General features: G+C 38.1%; 2 protein-coding genes across 11 annotated transcripts in view; one reads left to right on the top strand and one right to left on the bottom strand.

The window, feature by feature from the left end:
* The window catches only part of cep290 (centrosomal protein 290), a 30,617-nt gene extending 9,212 nt beyond the window's left edge, over nt 1-21,405 (bottom strand). For 2 of the 9 annotated variants that reach the window (XM_017717691.2, XM_017717687.2), the window contains exons 1-36: nt 20,641-21,405; nt 20,080-20,157; nt 18,866-18,935; nt 18,723-18,769; nt 18,180-18,323; nt 17,976-18,029; nt 17,597-17,617; nt 16,237-16,383; nt 13,731-13,913; nt 13,457-13,546; nt 12,483-12,605; nt 11,677-11,697; nt 11,392-11,515; nt 10,856-11,028; nt 10,265-10,427; nt 10,026-10,126; nt 9,664-9,730; nt 9,117-9,223; nt 8,832-8,916; nt 8,079-8,212; nt 7,650-7,814; nt 7,316-7,465; nt 7,105-7,220; nt 6,916-7,018; nt 6,491-6,721; nt 6,177-6,350; nt 5,304-5,415; nt 4,845-5,050; nt 4,539-4,690; nt 4,283-4,394; nt 3,167-3,622; nt 2,730-2,894; nt 2,431-2,538; nt 2,102-2,236; nt 1,551-1,814; nt 219-326 (exon numbers count right to left, since the gene is read on the bottom strand). In XM_017717691.2, the coding sequence (XP_017573180.1) occupies nt 219-326; nt 1,551-1,814; nt 2,102-2,236; nt 2,431-2,538; nt 2,730-2,894; nt 3,167-3,622; nt 4,283-4,394; nt 4,539-4,690; nt 4,845-5,050; nt 5,304-5,415; nt 6,177-6,350; nt 6,491-6,721; nt 6,916-7,018; nt 7,105-7,220; nt 7,316-7,465; nt 7,650-7,814; nt 8,079-8,212; nt 8,832-8,916; nt 9,117-9,223; nt 9,664-9,730; nt 10,026-10,126; nt 10,265-10,427; nt 10,856-11,028; nt 11,392-11,515; nt 11,677-11,697; nt 12,483-12,605; nt 13,457-13,546; nt 13,731-13,913; nt 16,237-16,383; nt 17,597-17,617; nt 17,976-18,029; nt 18,180-18,323; nt 18,723-18,769; nt 18,866-18,935; nt 20,080-20,157; nt 20,641-20,736 (4,785 nt within the window). In that variant the 5' untranslated portion in view covers nt 20,737-21,405. The remainder of the gene's footprint in view (nt 1-218; nt 327-1,550; nt 1,815-2,101; nt 2,237-2,430; nt 2,539-2,729; nt 2,895-3,166; nt 3,623-4,282; nt 4,395-4,538; nt 4,691-4,844; nt 5,051-5,303; nt 5,416-6,176; nt 6,351-6,490; nt 6,722-6,915; nt 7,019-7,104; nt 7,221-7,315; nt 7,466-7,649; nt 7,815-8,078; nt 8,213-8,831; nt 8,917-9,116; nt 9,224-9,663; nt 9,731-10,025; nt 10,127-10,264; nt 10,428-10,855; nt 11,029-11,391; nt 11,516-11,676; nt 11,698-12,482; nt 12,606-13,456; nt 13,547-13,730; nt 13,914-16,236; nt 16,384-17,596; nt 17,618-17,975; nt 18,030-18,179; nt 18,324-18,722; nt 18,770-18,865; nt 18,936-20,079; nt 20,158-20,640) is intronic. The other 7 variants (XM_017717688.2, XM_017717692.2, XM_037540514.1 and 4 more) reach the window with 5 other exon arrangements.
* Nucleotides 21,406-22,101: 696 nt separating this feature from the next.
* The window catches only part of tmtc3 (transmembrane O-mannosyltransferase targeting cadherins 3), a 37,817-nt gene continuing 37,116 nt past the window's right edge, over nt 22,102-22,802 (top strand). The window contains exon 1 of one of the 2 annotated variants that reach the window (XM_017717698.2): nt 22,102-22,223. The gene's annotated coding sequence lies outside the window, so the exon portion shown is untranslated. Of the gene's footprint in view, nt 22,224-22,360; nt 22,430-22,802 lie in introns of those variants that run through there. The other variant, XM_017717699.1, reaches the window with a different exon arrangement.

The raw sequence follows: 22,802 nt of genomic DNA, 5'->3' as shown, positions 1-22,802 counted from the left end.
GTAAGCGTTAAAATGTCAAGACATTGTTGCTTACATTGTAACTTATTTTTATATTTAAAAGCTCTGATGCATTACAGCTATAGCCTTCTGCCAGGGAGACAAGAGGTTTAAGTTCGAACTGGCTAAGGAGTGCCACATGCCACATTATACTCTTGCACTATGTCAGCCTCACACTATGCGTTATAGAGCTATCTTTAAGACTGAGAATAGAAACTCACCAGAGCAGTTTTTTTGAAGTGGTCCAGAGACGTGTCTGTGTGTAGGTCTAACTTTTGGAGCAGGGTCCTCACTTCCTCCTCATGCTTTTTTGCTGTTTCCTCCTGCTCCTGTTAGAGAGAGAAATTACTTTATATTATGCATTAAATTCTTAGATATTTTAATGAATGTACAACCCCATTTCCCAAAAAATGGACGCTGTGCAAAAAATTTTAACTATGTTTTACTGAAAATAGTACAAAGACAACAAATCAAATGTTTAAACCAAGAAATTTTTATTGTTTTTTGAAAAATATATGCATGTCCCACTGTGTTTCTCTTCTTTAAACAAAACTCTGTAAGCATTTGGGAACTGAGGAGACCAATTGCTGTCTTTTTAAAAGTGAAATATTTTCCCATTCTTGCTTAACAGAGGATTTCAGCTGATCAACAGTTCGGTGTCTCCTTTGTTGTATTTGTCATTTCATAATGCACCAAATGTTTTCAGTGGTGACAGGTCTTGACTGCAGGCAGGCTAGATTAGCCTAGGACTTTTTTAACACGGAGCAATGCTGTTCTAATACATGAATATATGGTTTAGCATTAATGGTGCCTTCACATATGTGCACGTCACCCATGCCATGTGCAATAATGCATCCCATACCATCATGAATACTGGCTTTTGAACTGTGCACTGATAAGATGGATTAACTCTTTAGCCTGGAGGACACAATACAAGGGGTTGTATTTATGGCATATACTTGTTAAATTACTAAGTCCTGTAATCTCAAACCATCTGTTACCAAAGCAAACACCCATATTCTTCCTAAAGGAAGCAGACAGCTACTCATCACTGGTACTTAAAGCAATGAAAACACTGATATCTACTCAGTACAAGTGTTTTTGATATTCTAGATGTATTCTAGACAATAGGTGTGTAATGCATGAAACCTACTTTTGGGAACTGTATTGGCTGTTTGAAATGGATAAAAAAAACCTGTCTAAACTCAGGGCCTCATGTAGTAAACTTCTTGCACATGCAATCTGCCCATGTTATACACAAAACTGGCAGATAAGCCTAAAAACACAGTTTATGGGCTGTATGCAGGGAAAAACACAAAATGTGTTTCTCACGGAGAAGCATATGCAAACATTAGGTGGACTGCACAGAGATGGGGTGGAGATGTTTTGGGTCAAGCTTGGCAACATATCCTAAAACAAGGCACCAGTGTCTAAACCTCGGAACTTTTATGACTGAATTATATGAAATATGCTTCCAGTCACTCAAGGCTAATACTAATGAATTTATTCATTTTCATCATTAGCATTTTTTTGATTAACTGCTTCTTAAGTACCTGTCTAGCCTTCGCTAGAAGGTTCTGGTACTTCTTCAGAACATCCTCTTTCTGGTCCAGACGGCACTGCAGGTTGCTGATGGTCTGATGGGCGATCTTCAGGGCAGGCTGGGTGTCTGAGTCCTCCTGCTTGCTAAGGTCAGCGAGTAGCCTCTCCCTCTCAGCAGTGGCTGGAAGGCGGAGCCGCAGCTCATTGATGACCCGGTCTCGCGCCAACACGTTCTGCTCCGCCTGCCACAGAGCTGCTGCCTTCTCCTGTAGCTTCTGCTCATACAACATGAACAACAAAATACAGTGACCAACATCAGAAAACATCGCAAGACTATAAATCATTTATTATATGGTTGTGAATACATTTAGAAGCAGATAGATGGAGCATGAGTTGATACAGTGCAAGATTATAAATAATTTATTATATGGTGATGAATACATCTAGATGCAGATAGGTGGAGCATGTGTCCACTTTCTGGAGTGATATTCATGTTACAGAGACGCTTCAGTTCATTCATTCAACCCTCACACTGTTCATTAGTAAATATTATACTACTGACCTCCTCCAGAGATTTGCAAGTGGTTTGCGTCTCCAGAATAGTCCGAACATGTTCCTTGATTTTACTCAGTGCATGGTCCAGTTGGTGGGCAAGAGGCTGGCTTGGATCTGGCAGAGAACCTGTTGCTTCTTCAAACTTAAACCAAAAAAAAAAAAACCACACATGCACTTTAGGTAAAAATTTCAGCCAGCTGATGTAATGAAAAGCGTATTCTACATTGTCAAAAACAAGAACAAAGGTAAGAAGTCCACTCAAATAAAACAGACCACATTAAATGTGATTCTAATGGGAAATGGCTGGCTACAGTGTGAGTGAACTGCAGACAGCACCTTCTGTGCAGAACTAATAATTTGGCTCTGCTGTTTCTCATAGGCGTCCAGTTGCCGCTCCAGTTCCACCTCCCTCTGATCCCAAGAGAGCTGCCGCTCTTCAAGGAGCTGCAAGAGAGGAATCAAATTCCTTCGCACCAGGTAATAAATATAATATAACCCACATTAGCTCTCTTAATGGTCATTCTATTCATTGAAAATACGTAATTTTCGTAATTTTATCACAGGTCTTTGAATCTGGCATTTTGTTGAGTTTAAGTAATTTCTATATAATTTAAAATAACAATTGGCAGTCGTACATTGTTCTGTTGCACCAGTTCTTCCTCCAGACTGCTGATGGTGTGCTCCTGCTCAGCCGCCATGTTCTTCAGGTACCTGATCTCCTCTTTTAGAGCTCCCAGCTCCCTGTTTTTCCTCAGCTCCTGCAGACGAGCTTCCTCAAGCTTCTTATGCCATTCACTCACCTTTACAGGGCAGGATGAGAAATGCTGCCAATGAAATACTACGCAGCAATGCAATTTTCTCAAACAAGTGAAGTTTAACAAGTAACTAATTTGAATTCATTCTAAAAGCTATTTAAAAACTTTGATACACTTTCCAGAACTTACCAAACTACTCTGACATATCAGACATATTTAAAACATTAACAATTACCTACCTTTGTTGTTGTACCTTTGCTATAACTCTTATTTGTAAGCTAATTTCAGTAAATCTATCCTTGATGTTTTACCAGTACCTTCTGTGCTCCTTTGACATCCTTCAGCGTTGCCATGAGCTCCTCCAGACCTTTCAGCCGGAGCTCTAGCTCCTGAGCCCTCCCCTCTGCTGTCCTGCGCTCCTCCTGGGCCATGTGCATCTCCTTTCTGGCCTTCAGTCTGTCCTCCTGCAACTGCAGCATGGTGTTGGAGAACTTCTCCTGCTGGGCAAGTGGCAACGCCCCAGAGAACTGCGTGCGGAGGGCCTGTAGGGCATGGCGGAGGTGACGGGCACGCTGGCGTCCCTCCTGTCGTACGTGCCACAGGGCCTGCTGCTGAGCATCCAGCTGCTGCTCTGCCCTCATCTTCTGTGCCTCCAGCTTCTGAAGATTGGCAGTGGAGGCCTCTAGCTTGCTGATGGCTGCTGTCTCGCTCAGCTGAAGGGCCACAATGTGCTGGTGAAGCTTGGCTATCAAAGCCTTCTCGTCAGACTGAGCCTGGCCATGGAACATAGTCAATTTAATGTGATGAAAAACACTGTCACTATAGTACTTTAATTATTTGTAAACACAACAATTATAAGAAACTACAAGTATAGTATTTGACTATAAAGATGATTTGATATTGTTATATATATATATATATATATATATATATATATATATGTGTGTGTGTGTGTGTGTGTGTGTGTGTGTGTGTGTGTGTAAGAAATGCCAATGTGCACATTTTACATCTTAACACACAATTATTGCTTATTTACTGAATGTAACATACTCAAAATAAATAATAAAAAAATAGAATGTGACATTTAAAAAAGTTTTGTATTTTGTTTTTACCAATACATTAAACTTTTACAAGCAAAATTACAAAATTACAAGCAACTGTGCACAAAAATTTACAGAAAATGCCATATTTAAGTAAGTTCCCTCAACAAAGCATGTAAGTGTACATATTTAAAACTGACAAGATAATACTACTCGAAACTCTTCATGCCTTTTTCAAATACCTGAATAACTAAATGAAAACTGAAATGAGTCTGGTCATCTGCTTATTTGAATAACTATGCCCGTCCCTAGCAACACAAGCAAATCTAATCGACTAGGGTGAATATCAAATATTCTCAACCACATACTGTGCTTTAGGAACAAAGCTCTTACTTGATAATCGAGCACCTGCCTCCTGAGACTCTTCACCTCCTTCTCTCTGCATTGCTGTCTGGCTTCCAGTGCAGAAACCTGCATTTTGGCCACATCTGAAACCTCCCGTAACCTAAACATTTCACATTCAATTAGCACCCAAGAATACCTTAAGAATGATTAATAAGATTAGAAAAGTACTGGATAACTTATTCATTAAATGAACATTAAATGAATTGTTTATTATTACTATATTACTATGTTTCAATGGGCTTACTTGGATGCCTCAGTCCTGAGCTGGGCTTCACTTTTCTCCAGCTCTGCAATGCGCTGCCGGTCTGCATCACTGACTTCTTTACTAACACTGTTGGCAAGTTCGTCACGTAGCTCACGCTCGATTCGCTGGGCCTCCATGTTTTGCTTCGCCATCTGGACACATGTGTTACAGATGACTTAAAAGAGACTGTTTTGTTGTGCTTTTATGCCTTGTTAGTAAACCACCATTCCAAAGACTTTAAAGCACTTGCAATGCCTCCACTTTCATTTATTTTAAGGTTTCACAACTCTCAAGCTATAGACCCACCTCAGCAAACTTTGCCTCAAGCTCAAAGTTGCGCTCCTCCACTTGTTTGAGAGAGTTCCTCAGGTGCTCGTACATTTTCTGAGCATGCTCAGCTCTCTGCCTTTCGTTCAGCTCCTTCATCTCCAGAGTGGTGATGCGTTTGGACACGGACACAATCTCACTGTTGGCCAGAGCCTTTGCTGCTTTGTCCATACTGCTCTGTCCATCTGTAGACACACACCACATCATCTAAATAAGCTTAGAATTGTTTTCTAATATTCAGCCATAGTTATGAAGCATCTCTAAGCAAGATTTAGGATCGGATACTGATTCAGGATAGGATCAGGTTCTCCCTGATAATGTAGCTGTAGTTATTAGGAGCCAAAAAACACAAATACTGATTGATCCTAGATCAGCACTCTAAATCAGAGAAACCTCATAACTATGTAACTAGGCAGAAAGTGAATTACTGAGCTTTACCGCTGTCACTGATGTGTTCCCAGGCTTGCTCCAAACTGTGCAGCTTCTCTTTTGTGATTTCAAGCTCTTTGTTGATGTAATTGATGTGCTCACGGAGAGAAACATTTTCATTCTGAAACCACATCAGTAAAAGCGTCAGGCTACCAAAGCAGAAGCTCAAAACACATTACACTGCAAAAAGTGAAAGCATATCAAAATATTTTTTATTCTGAGACGAATGTAAGAATATTATAAGATTATTCAACCAATTTCTGGATTTTATTTAAATAATTATTATCTTGTGAACCTGTTTTATTCTATTGGCAGATAATTTAGTTTGTTTTGAGCATTGTTTCTGTAAACAAATACAGTCATATGCACAAACTTTTGCATTTGATTGTATTTCACTAGATTACTAGATGACATAAAACTAATAAAAAATATCTAGAAATACTGTCATATGCAAAAATGTGGGCACCTGTGATAGATGTTCTGGTAAGTTTTCTAAGTTAAAATAAGTTTACACATCCTCTACAGAGAACCCACAAAATTACAATTTATTATAAAATACACAATTAATATTTATTTGCTTAATTTCTGACAAATTCCTATTTTATGTTTATTTTTTATATGTTAAAAATATTCCCTGTAGAGCAGTGGTAACCAACCCTGCTCCTGGAGGTGTATCTTTTTGCAGGTTTTACCTCTAACCTAAATTAGATATACTTCATTCAGTTAATCAAGAATATCTGATGGCCAGGTGGAATGAATCTGGGTTAGCTTATAATATTTTTATAAGGGTCACAAAATCAGATGTATGATATATTGATTAGATTTAAGATAATTCCACAAAATCATTAAACATGTAAACATCACTCATCCAGGACACCATACCTCCAAATGTTCTAGACTGGTGTTCCTCTGAACAAGGTGATTGTCCTTCTGAAGAAGATCTCTGTATTTGTTTGTAAGATCATTGTACTGCTTGTTTGCCCTCACCAGCTCTGATGATGGAACACTGTCATCAAGAGCTTTCTGGAGTGCTGCCATTCTGAATGCAGCCATCTCCTGCCAAAGTCAACACAATCATTTGCAGCCAAATGTACCTTGATTTTTAAATGGCCACATTTTAAATAACGATATATATATATATATATATATATATATATATATATATATATATATAAAAGAAAAAAAAGAGAACACACCTTGAATCTCTGAAGATAGCCAATCCTTTCAGTGACTGCAACCTCCATTTGGACAAAGTCATCCTTCAGCTTGTTATTTTCCTTCTTCAGGTGCTGCTCCTGCTCCAGCAAAGTGGTGTAACAGCGGGTCAGGGATTTTTCATTCACTCTGAGCACGGTCATCTTACGAGCAGCCTCGGACACTTGCCTCCTGATCTCAACCGGGTCCTTCTCCAGAGTCTCCAACCAGTTCTAAGAATCCATGCACAACATGAGGAGTGAATCATATGCAAAAAACTTTTCAGTTCATTGTATTTATAAAATTGACTGTATGTTGATCAAATAAAATGTCTTATGATAAGTTAAATATTCCACAGAGGATAAACTTAGTGCTTGGTGCAGATATAGATGAGGCACAGATCATGAAATATCTCATGACGACTTACATTATATGCTTTGATCTTCACTGCGTCCACCTCCTTCTGTTCCTCCATTCTGGCCTTCACTTCAGCAAAAGAATCTCTCTCTTTCTGCCAAGACTCCTTCTCACTAAAACAAATGTGGACAGTGCTCACATTAAAACAGTGCAACATACTTCAGAACCTTCACTAATTCACAATGTAGGCTGCACAAACCTTTGATATTCTTTATACAGTAACCCCTGTTGGTGGCGTATGATAGCAAATTTCCTCTTATACTCTTCCAAGGCCAGACCGAGCTGCTTGCTAGAGTCTTCTTTGTTTTTAATCTCCTAAAAGTTGTTTGGTGATTCCAAACATTAATTTTGTCTTTCAACAGATTTCAGTACAATCATATATGCTGGATTATGTGGTTGGGCTGATGTACCTGTAACAGTTGGACTATATATTCGTTGAGAGAGTTAATGGATTGCATACTGGTTGGAGCCATTTCCTCAGGTAATGAGAGAGTCTTACAAGGCACAGCTGTGCCAGCTGACAGTCTTACTGCCTCGATCTCACCCTCCATGCGTGCAATCTGACCAGAAGAATTTGAGAAAATGGACAACCATCAACATTATTATGCTAAAAACAAATTTATAGCCTCTTTTAAACTTTAGTTTTACAAGTGACTTTAATGACAAAGACTTTATATATCAATTTTAAACCTACGTCACCACTGAACAACCCAGACTCACAACAATTAAGTTTCTGAGACAAACCTGGTCATTGGCCTTCATTAGCTGAGTGAGTGAGCTGGCTGTTTCTTCTCTAGCTGCCTTCATTTCTTGCCTCAGTTCTTCATTCCTGCCAGTCAGCTGATCTACCTGCGCCCTCAGATGTGCACTTACATCAGCCTTGCCCTCTGAGTACTTCATTTCCAGAACCTGGACATAGTAAGGCATAGGAAATGGAGTACATATATCTTACATATTTGAATTAGCAGTATAAGTATATATAATAACAGTGAGTTTGACTTTTTATATCTTATTTACTTTTTATTGATTAGGCTGTTATTAATTAGTGTTGTCCTATAACATTACACCTCATTGTCTTGCGAGGTAAAGTATTTGTGCTATACTAGTACAAATTACTAAGTTTTCAAACAATGTAAGTCAAGGCAGGCTTCTTGTTTATGTAGAAGAACTTACACTGACAAGTCTCTCCAGGCTGGGGATTCTAAGACTGGCTTGGGCAGGAGCTTTGCTCTGTGCCTCCTGGATGGCCTGCAAGATCTCCTTCATGCTCTGCTCCAGCTGCTTGTTTTCTTTCAGCATCTCGTTCACTGCAGAGGGGACCAAGCAGTCAATAAACAACACAACAAAAGCTTTAATGTAAAAGCAACATGTCAAAGTTTTCAAAATATCTGTAAAATTAAACAGTTAAGACAAAAAAGTAATTCAGAAAGGACTTGAGAGATGAGAAATGCCTGCTCCAACTAGAGAAACTTACTGCGTCAGAATTGTTCACAGTAGTGCTGATAGAACCAGTGTAATGCCTCTAAAAGCTCACTCACATTATGTTATTACATGAAATATTTATGCCTGAACTATTGTTTATGATAGTTTTATGAAAAGCTTTTTGCCTGTACATATTTTTGAAATACATTCAGGGCAGAGAAGTATGTGTAGGACACTGAATCCAGAGAAACACATTTTTTGGATTTACCACTATTTCATCTTTATCAGCATTACATATAAAATCTGAGAAAACTTGTCATTTTACATAGTAAATAAAATGGCAACATTTGCCTTCCCATCACATCCACTGTAAACAATTTTGAGGTTTCTGTACCATTTCACATTAAACCTCTCTGAATGACTTACATCATTCAGAAATATTGAGAAATCTGTGGAATCAGTTCTTATTTAATGTTTAAACAGGAAACCTGGGCTAGCACTGACATTTGGCTTTGAACTGTGAGGATTCTGTTCTTTTCAGCTCCAGCTCTTTCTCTCTGCTGTTCAGTTCTCTCTGCAAGTACTCATTCTGAAAAAAAAGGGGACAGAAAAACAAAGGCCAGAGCTGTAGTCTTAACTCAAGGTAGTACAAATCAAATTATGCAAACTGTTTATGTGAATAGAAGTTTTTTGTTTGTTATTCAACTGTTATTCAGTTATTGCTAATTTACAAACAGGTGAAAAATGACTACTTTCGCAAGCTTTCAAGGACATCGCAGAGACACTTACTTTCCGTTTGATCTCCTCATCAGTAAAGCCTGGTCTTTCCCTAATGGACCTGCTCGGCCCCTCTTCGGCATCATCTTCGAGCAGTGAACTGTTGATCACTGTGATTCCTATAAAGAGGAACAGACGTTCAGTGTAAAGCTCTGCATGCTGCTTTTAGACAATGTAAAAATGTTTGTATTATTAAAACAGACATACTCAAAACCAGCCACTTTTTCCAAATTTTTGCCCATTAATTCTGATCACGGATAGTTCATAGAAATACATTTATACTTATGACTTTTGGCAGTTTAATCATGTTACAGGCATAGATGAATATAGCATGAGTCTTGCCCAAGGACTCTTACTAGTATAGCAGTTATGCGCTTTCTCTGGCAGCAAACTGAACCTCAGAGTTACCTGCACTATACCAATTAGTTAACTTACTGGCCACTGTGTAATCACCTGACTCCTATGTAAACAAAGTTACAGTAGCCTATGTGAAAACCCCGGATGACCAGTCTTTGAATAATTTATGGTTGGGAACGTACATTACCAAAAAGTCCTTTACCTTTCTCTTTCACCAGGGCGCGGATATGCTGTTTCAGCTGCAGCCTCTCCTCCTCAAGACGTTCAATCTAAGAGAAAATCAAAGTGGCTGATACAACACACATCACAACACTCTCAAGGTTGTTGTTGGTTTTATTTGACATTGATCTCAATTTTTTGTTCTCATCCATATTATTAGTGGTTAAAAATCAGTAGAGAAACAGTCAGCAACCTGAGTACGCATGTTGGGATGCATTAGTTGGTGTGTTTACAATGGAAAATAAACTCTAAAGCATGGCTTATTGGACTTCTCAGGGAGAAAGTATACTGCACCATAAAGTTGATGTTAACAATATGCCTATTAAAAAGCTTAAGTCTCAGTACCTCCTTCAGCAGAACCTGGTTTTCTGCTCTGTACTGTCTCTGTTTTAATACTTTAGATCGACGGAACTCAGTCAAATCCACTTCTTCTTTTGGATTTAATCCTAATAGAGACAATAACCAAAATATAAAATCACAAAGACACTTAAATGTCTGAAAGGAAGAGAACAGAAAAGGGCCAGCATAACAACATCTTCTCAGGGGAAAAAAAGGTAAATATATTCATAATGTATTTGACTGACCTAGGCGCTCTCTCAGCTCTTCGTTCTCATCCAGAAGGTCATTGATTTTCAGTTCCAGTTGGTTTATCTCCTTAGTCATGCCTTCTATTTCCCGGTCCCGGATCCTGACCTGGGTTTTGACCTCTTTGATCTCAGCTATGGCAGCTTCCAGTCCATCAGTGCCCTGAAACAGAAACAGACACATATATACTTTGGCCAGACACAACACAGAGGAGAAAGTATATTTCAAAGAAAACATTCAAGTATTACACAATGTAATACAACTATGAACATGAAGTACCTCTTAAAAAAACAAAAGTGTGTGAGATGTCATGCTAAATTTTAGCTATCCATTCTTAGTTTTCCCATTAATTACTAGGAAGCCTACACAATATCCTAGGCTGCCAAATATATAGCATCAATCTGTTGGTTCTATAGAAAAATAGAAAAAAGTTTTTGGGCCAGACAAATTTTAATTATTTATTTATTTACTAGCCTTCAGATGTGTAAATTAAAAAATTAGATTTTCTCTGTCAATTGAAAGTCCATTTTACAACTCTAATATATCAATCAGCCAACCATATCTAGGTGGGAAACACTGGGTTCGCTCACAGACTCGTAGAAGCGGATGCGGCTGAGGCTCTCGCTCAGCTCCTTGTCTTTGTCACGGGCGTCAGCCTCGGCCAGGTGTGTAGCGCGTTCAGCTTGCTGTGCCCTTCGCTCTGCTGCCTGGAGCCTGGTGTTCAGCTCCTCTATCGTCCTCTGCTGCAGAGTGGAACCCAGCCCTGCCAGGACCAGGCAGTGATATAACAGTAGTGTCATTGAACTGGTGGCACCAATGTTCTGTTATTTTTTTTTTACTGGATAGCTGAAGCGCAGGCTAGGAGGGTGTGGAATGCACATTCTTAAACTGAAGCAGCATACTCTATGATTACTCTGTTTTCAGCATATGGACACAAATAAGCACTCATGAAGGGGTTAGAGATCATTAACAAAATAGCATGTGTGGGATCATATGTAGTGTAATATTCACTGAGAAAGTTTTTTTTTTTCTAGCTGTTGTTAACAATGGCAGAAAAACAGTAACAAAATGAACAAATAAAGAAAAGCCCCATGATCCTGTGTGTCTGACAATGGCAGAAATGTACCTTTTTCTTTCTTTAGTGGCTTCTTGAGTTCCTCTATAAGCAAGGCATTCCTCTCCATCTCACCAGTGTACTGCTCCACTCTTTCAGACAGCAGCTTGATTTGATGGTCTCTCTCTTGCACAGCCTTTGAATGGCAGATCACACAAAAACACATCTTCAGCACAAGTTATGCAGCACTTTGATGTGAAAGACAATGTGCAGTGTAGAGGAAAAAGGGAAAAAATGCATTTACAAAAAGTACAAGGTCAAATACAGAGATGAAGCAGTTGAAAGACAGATACTTACACCACACAACTCATAAATGACCTGCACCATGCAAGTAATGAGCCACAAAGAAAAAAGAATAAGAAGGGAAATGTGAAAGCATGAGAAGCCAAAAGAAGATTGACAGCGATGGAAGGAAACTTCACAAGCACAGCCCAAGAAATAAACAGATTTGCTAAGAATTATAGTCAGAATTATCAATTACTTTAATTAAACTTTTTATATAAAACGTGAGAAATGTATGAGTGAAAGAACTATTAGGCATGGAGAACACTTCTACATATAGCACTTTGCAATAAGTCAGAGACCACAGTCTTAAGTACAGCCATTGAGTACAAGATGTTCATTTTTCAGTGTCTGTTAAATGTTAAAAAACATTTAACAGAAAATCACACAAAAGCTACTAAATACAATGTCAAAATTGTCAATATTTAGTGTGTCTCTTTATTGACCTTATTACAGTTTCAATGCTTTTCAGGAGACTTTTGGGTTTTCCAAAGAAGTCTGCTGAGCTATTTTTTAAAGTTCAGTCTTATAAATTGGTTGCATTTTCTGCTCACGATGCAAGTTTCTCTCTCAGAAATATCACTTGAATAATAAATCTCTTGTACTTAGTAGCTGTTTTGACTGGAAAATAAACACATGCAGGTTGGTCTTTGTTTGGCACTTTTTGCACAATATTGTGTTTATGTATTTGCTGTATTTATTGCAACTGAAATGACTAACAGTTTAATTGCTGTTCATCATTCTTCTAAAACAACACTATTAAAAAGCTTTGTATCTGGTCCACAGTGTGAGAACAGTAAGGCTTATGATTAACCCTGGACCTGCTGCAATGCGATGATGTTGCTTTTGTCTGAATCCATATGGGCAGATCTTAGCCTCTCTCTTAGGTCCCGAATCATCTGCTGGTACTCCACGATTTCTGCGTCTTTTCCTGATAATACACTCTGCATACACACACACACACACACACACACACCATTACACAACACACACAGATGTCACTTAAAAAAAAGTTTAGAGCGACAATCACTTTTCTACATTTCTAATTAAATGTTTTAAGTAGTAAATCACTGTTTGTGTTCAATAACAGTTGGCACAAAAATGATGCTGATAGCATACAGATAATTAACCTGTCAACAGCTCTGACTCATGAGGCAAAGTGAAAACAATTCTTTAGATTACTCAGACCCATGCGTGTTGTTTTAGAACAAAATGAAAACGTACAAAACTGTCAGACTAGTTTTCCTTGAACAGGCAGAGAACAACATTACACAAATGTGTCCAACAAGATTTAAGCACACAGAAACTGTAACTTCATTTGAAAGAGTTCTATGTCTTGTGTTTTTTTTGTTTTATTTTGAATTTAGTAATGCCAAATACCCCCATTATCCAGGTCCTCCCTTATCACACAACCACACAATCTAAGACATGTAAAGCACCACCACATTTTCCCAAATTGCCGTTAATGCAACACCATTTAATAGCTTAGCATGCTTGGAAGAAAACACTAACTGGCAAGTTTCTTAACAGACTCTCGTGTTGGCTAGCATCATGCTGACTAATGGGTTGAGAGGGAGGACCATTCTACCCACCCAGAGACAACAAAGCCAATTACGCTTTCTTGTACTCTCAGCCATGTATTGATGGGGCATCAGGAGTGCTGAAACTCATAATTTCTCAATAACAGAGTGAATTCTTAGATGTTTATGCCTTTTGGAAGCCTTTAGTTTATGGATGGGATTTAATTGGTGGTTATAAAAACAACCACCAAACAAAGGCAGTAGTCCTATTTTACCTTCCATTCCTCGACTTTAGCACTGACTGCAGCCATCACTGGATCATCCTCCTCAGCCCGAGCCTGGATCTGCTCTGTTAGTTCTCTCACCTACAATGAGTCAAGAAATAAAACACTGAAGACTGAAGCGAAGAGTAATTTATTGTCAGTTCAATTTTTTAGACTAGTCATATTTTAATATAACACAAAATCATAAACATAACAATCATAAAATCTCAAGGAATCCTGCATAGCCTCAAATTAACTATCTGTACATGTTAGCTAATAAAAAAACCTGGAGCTTGGCTTGGTCTCTCTCTTTCCTCAGCTGGTCCATTATGCCGTCGGTCTGCTGGACCACAACCTTCATTTTGTTGTATTCATCTGTCATCTTTTCCATCTCCTTCACCGACTCCTCCAGATGTTTCTGCAAGTGCTCGTTTTCGCTCTTCAGGTGGGCGGCCATGTCCTCAGCATGCTGCCAGGTGAACACAAAGAATGAATGGGAGTTTTACCAGGCAGGCAGGCAGGCAGGCAAAATCATTTAACAAATGAATAAATACACAAAATGTACAGCAGCTGCATTAACTCTGAAATCCTTAGTGACAATTTCGCTTAGGAAAGTAATGTTAGCTATAGCAGTATAACATTTTGCTCATTATTTTTTCCAGACAGAAACATTCAAGCAACATTCCAACTTACCCAAATCCCTTTAACCTCTTATTCTCCAGGGTATATTTTGGTTTTTCCATCTGAATTTACATGACCAAATCGAAGGCAAATTATTCAGTAACTGCATGAAATAAATGTAATTTTTTTTTGGTTTTTGTAAAAGCTCCCCTCAAATGAACAGAAAATGTGTTTTATGATCACACCTATTGCAATATGCTTACAATTTACTGCTGAAAGCCAAAAATCTTAGACGCTCTTTGTATTATTTTATAAAAATAATTTTTACAGAGCAGATCACTGAAGAGACGCCATCTGTTTATAGTTTATAGCCAAGATTTGTGGAAAAATGGGTCGACTATCAGTAGACAAAAAAAGTTCAGCTTCTTTTATTATAAGGGTTTAAAATTACCTTACCCATCTATTTGACTAGAAAGAAGACAGTTACAGCCTCATACGACAACCTCCTAATAAATGTAGCTTATGAAATATGAAAGTTATGAAGTATATCTGAGAAGAAAACCTTGTATCTCCAATATGTTAATTTTACAGAAGGAAAAAGCATACTTTATTTTTAAAGTCAATGGAACCATTGTTTTTGGGCCATTTCTTTTGGTCCATTCATTGTGAAATTTATAAACAATGTAAAGAGCAACAGGCATTTTCAAATTATGTCAAAAACTGAAAAAATAAAACAAAAATACAGGTACAAGGTTTTGTCCCAACAGCAGCGATATGACACAGTGTGTTTTGGAACCACAGGTGGTCTCAAGGAGTTGAAGAGGTTGTTAATTTCAGCTAACTTCTATTTTAATCTTCCATTATATTGAAAGTAGAAAGTTACCCTATAGCTAGGTAACTACACAGATAGCTAACAAGTTCACTAAGCTAGCTAACGATTTTCACTAGTGGAATTGGGAACATTTAAGAAATTTTTGCTACTGGAATATCTTAATTTTTAAACAAATAGTTTTAGAATATCCCAATAAGAAACTACTTTATATTGTGTCATGAAGGTGAAGCAACACTCTTCCATAGCACCCCTAGCTAGCTAGCGAGCGAGCTAACTTATACCACTATAAAACAAACCATGAGATATTACGCAAGTTCCTGATCTTTTGTCATAAAATCATGAACATGCTCTAATTTAATTATCTAGGAGTGTGTTAACATAGAAAATTTTCCTTTGTATGTATCCTATCTGGTTTACAGCTAGCAAACCTACCAGATCTGCTAATGCAAATTTCTGGTAGTGCCTCTGAGGGGTTATGATGTTAGCGCCAAGCCAACAGTGTTGTACATTCACTTTAGCACATTGGGTTTAATACTACTAGATTAAATACTGAAATTTGAACACTGATATATTCTTTACCTTAAATGCTGCAGTCATTTATGGTTGTTTATCCTTTACCATATGTTTCAACTTAAAGCCTGTCTGAGCGTTAGCTCTGCATGTCTGCTTGGTTGCTTGGTAACATACATGACAATTGACTGCCAACTTCAGGTAGTGTAGGATTTCCTAACTTGAGGTAAGATAGGATAATATGCACAATATTATGTACAATAGGATGTACAATAATATTGTCAAAACATAATTTAGGAACTACGTCAAAACAGTTTCTAAATTAGGTTATGGTTTACTTTGTGGCTTGAATTCAGGAAAAACTTCATCTTGAACATCATATCAAAACTACACATCCTTATGTTCCTCCTATATTGTATTGTGTATTATATATTGTAAATGCAATGCTGTATAAAATGATTCTTGATGCACCTCGATATTTGATTTCTCCCATTTTTTCCCCTATATTTGTCATGAACGAGTACTGTCACCTTAATTGAATATAAAGGTGACCTACACGTGTTAAGGCTACAGGCCTGTTTCATCATCTAATACATTTAAATACATTTACAATCTAAAAAAATGAACATTTTTATTTGAAGGTTTGTTTTTTGCATCATGTATTGTATGCAGTAAAGCTCATGGTGTTTAATATTCATATGAAATGTTAGATACTGATGAAAGATTATTTTAAAAAATTTCTTATTTATTAATTTTTTTCACCTTTTTTAATTAATTTTTTCATTTTTGTCTAACAGAGTTCAGATTGAAGAAGTGTGTTCTAGCTGACCTGCAGGTCCTCCATGCACTGGTAGAGTTGCTGGTTGGCTTTGTTGAGCCTCCTTTGAGTCTCAGTGCTCTCTTCTCTGGTCTGGAGGGAGTCCTTCTGCTCCAGCTCTTTCCTGTAGAACTCCACATCCTGATGGAGCTGTTCATTCTATAGGAGACCCAGCCAAGAACGGCATATCAGAGGAATGAATGCTGGAGAGGGCTGTATACAGTGTAATCAGTGGTGAATGTCATTCAAACCAGCGGTTCCTCATTCCTGCGCTTATGCAGTGGTGCTCAAAAGTTTGTGAACCCTTTAGAATTCTGCATATTACTGCATAATTTTGACCTAAAACATCATCAGATGTTCACGCAAATCCTAAAACTAGACAAAGAGAACCAAATTAAACAAATGAGACAAAAATATTAGACCTGGTCATTTAGTTATTGAGGAAAATAACTTTACATACCTGTGAGTGACAAAAGTATGTAGCAGATTAGAGTCATGTGTTTTCAATCAAAGGTATGGCAATCAGGTTTGAGTGACCACCCTGTTTTATTTAAAGAACAGGACACTGAACAACAATGGTGTCCTGAAAGACACTGCTCTCCAAAAAGAACATTGCTGCCCATCTACAGTTTGCTAAAGATCACATGGACAAGCCATAAGGCACAAGCCATATTGGAACAATGTTTTGTGGACGGATGAGACCAAAATATATCTTTTTGGTTTAAATGAGAAACATTATGTTTAGAAAAAGGAAAACACTGCATTCCAGTATAAAAACGCTATTCCACATGTGAAACATGGTATTGGTAGTGCCATGATTTGGGCCTGTTTTGCTGCATCTGGGCTATGATGGCTTGCAATTATTGATGGAATAATGAGCTCTAAATTATACCAGCAAATTCTAAAGGAAAATGTCGGGACATCTGTCTGAGCTCAAACGCAGAGAAAGACAACAACCCTAAGCACACAAGTCGTTTTACCAAAAAATGGTTAAAGAAGAATAAAGTTAATGTTTTGGAATGGCCAAGTCAATGTCCTGACCTTAATCTTATAGGACTATTGTGAAGAGATACTGAAAGCAAAGGTTCACATACTTTTGCGACTCACAAATATGTATCATTGGATTTGTTCCTCAATAAATAAATGCCCAAGTCTAATATTTTTCATCTCTTTTGTTTACTTTGGCTCTCTTTACCTGCCATTAGGACTTATGTGAAAATCTGATGAAGCTTTGGGCAAAAGTTATGCAGAAATATAGAAATTTCTAAAGCATTCACAAACTGTCAAAGAACTATTGTGGAAATTTTTTTTTTCCAAATAACACACATATTAAGCTGAGACAGTCTGGTTCCTCTCACTCTGGGAGTCTTACCTTCTTCTTAAGCTGCTTTATCTTGGTGGTGAGAGCAAAGACAGCGACAGATAAGTGATGATAGTGCAGAAAGAAAAAGTCATCATGCAACATGCATAAAAATGAAAATGGGATTATGAGAGCAAAACACAAGAAGAAACAAAGAAATTGATTCAGGGATAGAGATGGGAAGGTAAAGGAAACACATGCCTGAAGCACCTGTGCACGCTATGTGTCCATGGCATTCCCAAAGAACAATAACACTTCATCTTACTTCCACTGAACTAGCAGTGAGAGCCCTAACAACCTCAGGAGCACATAAAAAGAAATCTAATTTCAAATGGGCTTCTTTATAAGCATGCATATGGATATTATTACATGTGCAGAGGCAGTAATTTACCTCTCTTTTTAGCTTTCTGTTCTCATCTTCAGCCTCCTCTGCTCGATGTGACAGCTAGAGTGTTCAAAAACATGCTCAAAACAGTCGTTATCTGGCCTTCTAAGAATGTACAGATTAAGACACAAAGATTAAGTGGTGTAACGTTGTGCAGCTTTGTTTAAATGCATTAGTAGAAGAACTGGACAAGCAGTACAGATGTTGTACCTCCTCGTTGGTTTTCCTCTCTTTACTCATTTCCTTCTCCAGCTGGACCAGCTCCTTCTCCTTGCGCTCCAAGTGACTCTCCAGTTGGCGGATTTCGTCCCGGAGGAAGCGTGTGTCCCGCCCCCCCGCTGAGCGCTGTGCCATCTGGACATCCACAGGTGTAAATAAGCCTTAACAACACACCAAGAACCCTGCAGCTCCCTCTGCATGCATTACCTGCACTTCAGAATGTATTTATTTCACACTTATTGACATAGCAGGTCACATATTCTGATAAAATGCACAAAACAGAGGATAAACGATATATACTTGTAACTGACAACAACTCACAGCCAAAAAGGATTAGCCTGCTAATCTTCTTAAGCTTGTCCAGCTTATAAGACAGAACAATAAAAGGCCACTGAGTCAAACTGATATCACAGAGGTATTATTGTTCTGGTTCTTGTATCTCCTAAAGCTCGTAATCATTACTGCCATGTTGAAATGCTTACCCAGTGTTTCTGATTGTATAAGCTTTTATTAGTTTTTGGTTCACATGCTTACCTCCAGCTCATTTTCCAATTTATATATCTTTGCATTGAGTTCGGTTTCTGTATAATGAGAAAGATATGGTGTAGTTATTAAATTATACTATAATTCAAATCTTTCTGACAACCTCTTTTCAGCACCTGACAATGCAAACATACCAATTCTTGCTTGCTCAATGCCAGCTTTGTCGACGACATCGTAGGCACAGCTTATTTCTTCCGACTTCAGCTGCAGCACAATCAGATCTGTTAGACTAGTAAGAACACAACTATTGCTAACATTACTACTACTAATAATAACAATGCTTTATGTTACATAACAATTTCATTTTTGGGTGCTTTGCAATTAACAAAATTCCGAAACAGTAGAAAGGTTAAACATAAGTAAAAATAAATAAATAAATAAATAAATAACAATTAAAAACTAATATGGTCGTATAAAAATAAGTCACTTGGTAAATGCACAGTAAAAAAGACTAGTATAGTGCAGGAGGATAGACAAAAAAAAATCACCATATTTTTACCATGAACACACAGAAATTTTATAGCTACATTAAAAAAGGCTTGCGGTGCTGAACAATCCGTATCAGCAGATATTTCTCCTAAAAAATATATTGCCATTGGGCGGATGTTGAGATTTGGCTGATCTTTCATCCAATAATTAATTACATACTTATAGTACTCTGGAAGAGCAGAATGTTTAGGTGATGCTGTGTTACTCTGCTAGAATTACTGCATTTTATTAATTTACTGCATTTGTAACCCTTTTGTTTGGGGCAGTCATGGGCTGGAGGTTAGGGAACTGGCCGTGTGACTGGAAGGTTGCCGGTTCGATCAAGACACCTAACCCCCAATTGCTCCCCAGGTGCCATGACTAGGGCTGCCCACCGCTCTGGGCAAGTGTGCTCACTGCCCCTAGTGTGTGTGTATTCACTAGTGTGCAACGATGGGTTAAATGCGGAGGTGGAATTTCCCCGTTTGTGGGATTAAAAAAAAAAAGTATCACTTAACTTACAATATCTAAAGGTTTATGTTCATAAAACATGAAAAATGTCTTATAATTCTAATATCAGTGCATCTCTACAATACATTGTCAAAAACTATGAATACAAGGATTTTTATTAAACATATCACAGACTGCACTGCACTAAATTCAATCAACCAGGACTAAGTATGCTTCCTTTGTAACCCAGTTGATAAATGTGGTCACGATGCCCACACCTAGACAAGTCCTTCAATCTTTCTTAAGATTGACCTGCACATGGTCAATTAATTACAGAACAGTGAGTCTTTAAATATAACCATGATCAAAAGAGCTTTTCACTCCCAAGAGCAAAGACACAGAGGCAAAAAAAAAATCTGAAGAGTCGTACCCTCAGTAACGTCTGTGAGATTCTCAACAGCTGAATTATTTTCTCTGACTCGCCCTCCTTCAGCTCTTGTGGATGGATCTGCAGAAGGACAATCATGTTGTTTAATGACACGCAGACATGCATGAGCTGGGTTCGTCCCTCATATGTGCCTCGTTTGGGTGAGTAGTGCTTTATAACTTTCTAACTTTGTGCCAGTTTTCCAAATAAACACTATTGATAAAGGGCTAGATTTAAGAAAAGAACTGGCCCATATAAACACACAGTAAAATACTATATAAGATATCTATTTACAGACAGGTTAGTCCAAGCCTTGGATATATTACCTTGAATCACTGCCCCAAATGTGGACATGTCCATATATTCCTTCCAGTTATGTCCTCAGGAAACCGGTCTCTGTTATATCCTCTAGCTTACTTTTTCCAAAGTCTACGCCAGAAACTATATAGTTTACTGGTGACACCGTGATCATAGCCAAATATTAAAAAGCATTTGCATCTGGCAGAACATGCTGGGCAGATGACATATACTGTGATGTGCTACAGCTTACTTGGATTTCATTACCTTCAAAATAATGTCACAGATCTTCTGCTCCTCTTCGCTTCCCAGAATGTCAGGGTCAACACTCATCACCAGTTTCCAGTCTGTAGCTGGAGGCATCTTGCTTGTTTGTGTCCAAATTGGTCCAAAATCTTGGCAGTGGAGTCACACAAACAGCCAAGTACCTTATAAAATACCGGTCTGTTTAAATTGAAAGGTATCTTGTAGACCTGGACACAGTCATCTACTTCGGGCTTGAGCTATGAATGCAGTAAAACGTGATGGGTAATCTGATCAAGTCAAATAATGAGCATATTTCCTGTGCACTCTGGAAAACTTTGCACCACGGCAGACTACCGCGTAAAAAGTCAAAGGATGTCAATTCCGCGGCCAGCATCAACGACAACAGTGGTCAACACCAAGTGCTTCAAATGTGCTGTTTTAGACGTTTAGCTAGCAGGCAATTTCAGAGCAACAGCCACATAGAGACCTAACGGGCTAGGTTAAGCTACGTAGATATCAAAACACGAAAGAAACAGAGTAAACAAGTAAAGTGTTTAATTTACCGTTAGTGCGAGGCGAACACAAACAGAACACCGTTAACACGGTTCCTAAATTTATAGTTTGTTATAGTCCACTAAAAAGCCAAGTCGCCAACTGCAATATCTAACTAAACGTTTAAGAAGCTGTTTATTTTCACACATCTCAGTCAGGCGTTTAAGTTTAACAGCATATTCTCGATGTCGTTAGCCAGCTAGCTAACTAAAACGTTCATTTTTCTCGCGCTGTTGCTAGGCTACCACTGAAAACAGTCGTATTCCGCTGGTCGTTCGTAGCCGTTTCACGTCATCGTCGTAAGATTGGGAGGGAAAATCAAGATCTTCAAATCATGCGACAAGCGCGCCGCCTGTCTAATTTTCGGAACGAGTGATTTGGAGCTCAGTAAACGTACAGCAGTTCTGCGTGAAATAGTTTTTCCATGTTAAATGAAACAGAGGACAGTCTTCGTAAAACATCAAAAAAAAAAAACAACAACAACAAGAAGCTATGCCGATTAAAATGCGCGTTGGTTAAATCGATTAAAATGCACTACGTTAGCTGGCTAGTATAAGCAATTTATTCGCTAAAAAAGACCTAACCTGAAAAAAAATGCGAGTATGAACCAGAATGCGAATAAAACCAGACATAGACAACACATACTTTTTTTTAGACTCTCGTACAACATGATGTTTTTCAATAACAATTTTGAAAATAATGTATGAATTTGTTATTGTTTTTATTATTTATAATATGTTTCTCTAAAATAATTTTGATTCCTCTAACTTTGCTCTTTTGAATACCCATGCGTTTTTTTAACATTAATTTATTATAATAATTTCTTTATTGATTAGTGTCGCTTTTGAATACTGGAGTAAAACGCTTGGCACATTAGTCGATGTTGCCAAAACAGGAGAGTTGCAACCCGGAACCTGTTTTTTGTCACACATCTGAATAAAAGTCTGTTAGCATTGGAAATCTCGGTTGCCGTTCCCGAGTAAAAGCTGCTGTGTGGTGTTTTTAAAATACATACATTGTCTCTCCGAATAACTCCTTAAGGCCATGACGAGGTGAGTCTCCAGCGTTTATCATTTAATAAGACTCACCTGAGGCTGTTTTGAGTAGACCCTTCTTTCAGTGCCGTTAGCCAGGAGTGGCTAATACAATAGCTGCCATAAGCCTCTGCTGCCCATCCTTCAGTCTGGGAGAGGACTGGGGCTCAGGTGGCGTTTAGATGACGGTCTTTAGATTTAGGTTTTTGGATGAAGGGTGTAGGGTGAGCCAAATAACTGTATGCTGTGATTACGCGTAAATATTACTGTATTGTTCACAAAGCATAACTTTTTATGGAGGTTTTCAGTGTTTTCACTGAGCAGCTGAATGAAGATATAAATGAATGATCTAGGTCATCTCACATCATAGGGTTAGAAATCCGAGTCACTTTCTTATTCTTTAATAACGGAAGTACGCTTAAAACTAGGTGTTAAAAACCTGACTTGAATTATATTGAATATGCATATTGAATGAATATGCATTGCTCAACTTTGAGCTGTGGCTTTGTGAAAACTGAACGTGCCTCAACATGTTTGTGATTCGTTTTGTTACTGCCGCAGTGTCCGTGTTTCTCAGCCCTGATCCTGGAGGCCCAC

The sequence above is a fragment of the Pygocentrus nattereri genome, chromosome 8, assembly GCF_015220715.1.
Source record: "Pygocentrus nattereri isolate fPygNat1 chromosome 8, fPygNat1.pri, whole genome shotgun sequence".
NCBI classification, from domain to species: domain Eukaryota; kingdom Metazoa; phylum Chordata; class Actinopteri; order Characiformes; family Serrasalmidae; genus Pygocentrus; species Pygocentrus nattereri.
This window is presented reverse-complemented; position numbering and strand designations above follow the sequence as displayed.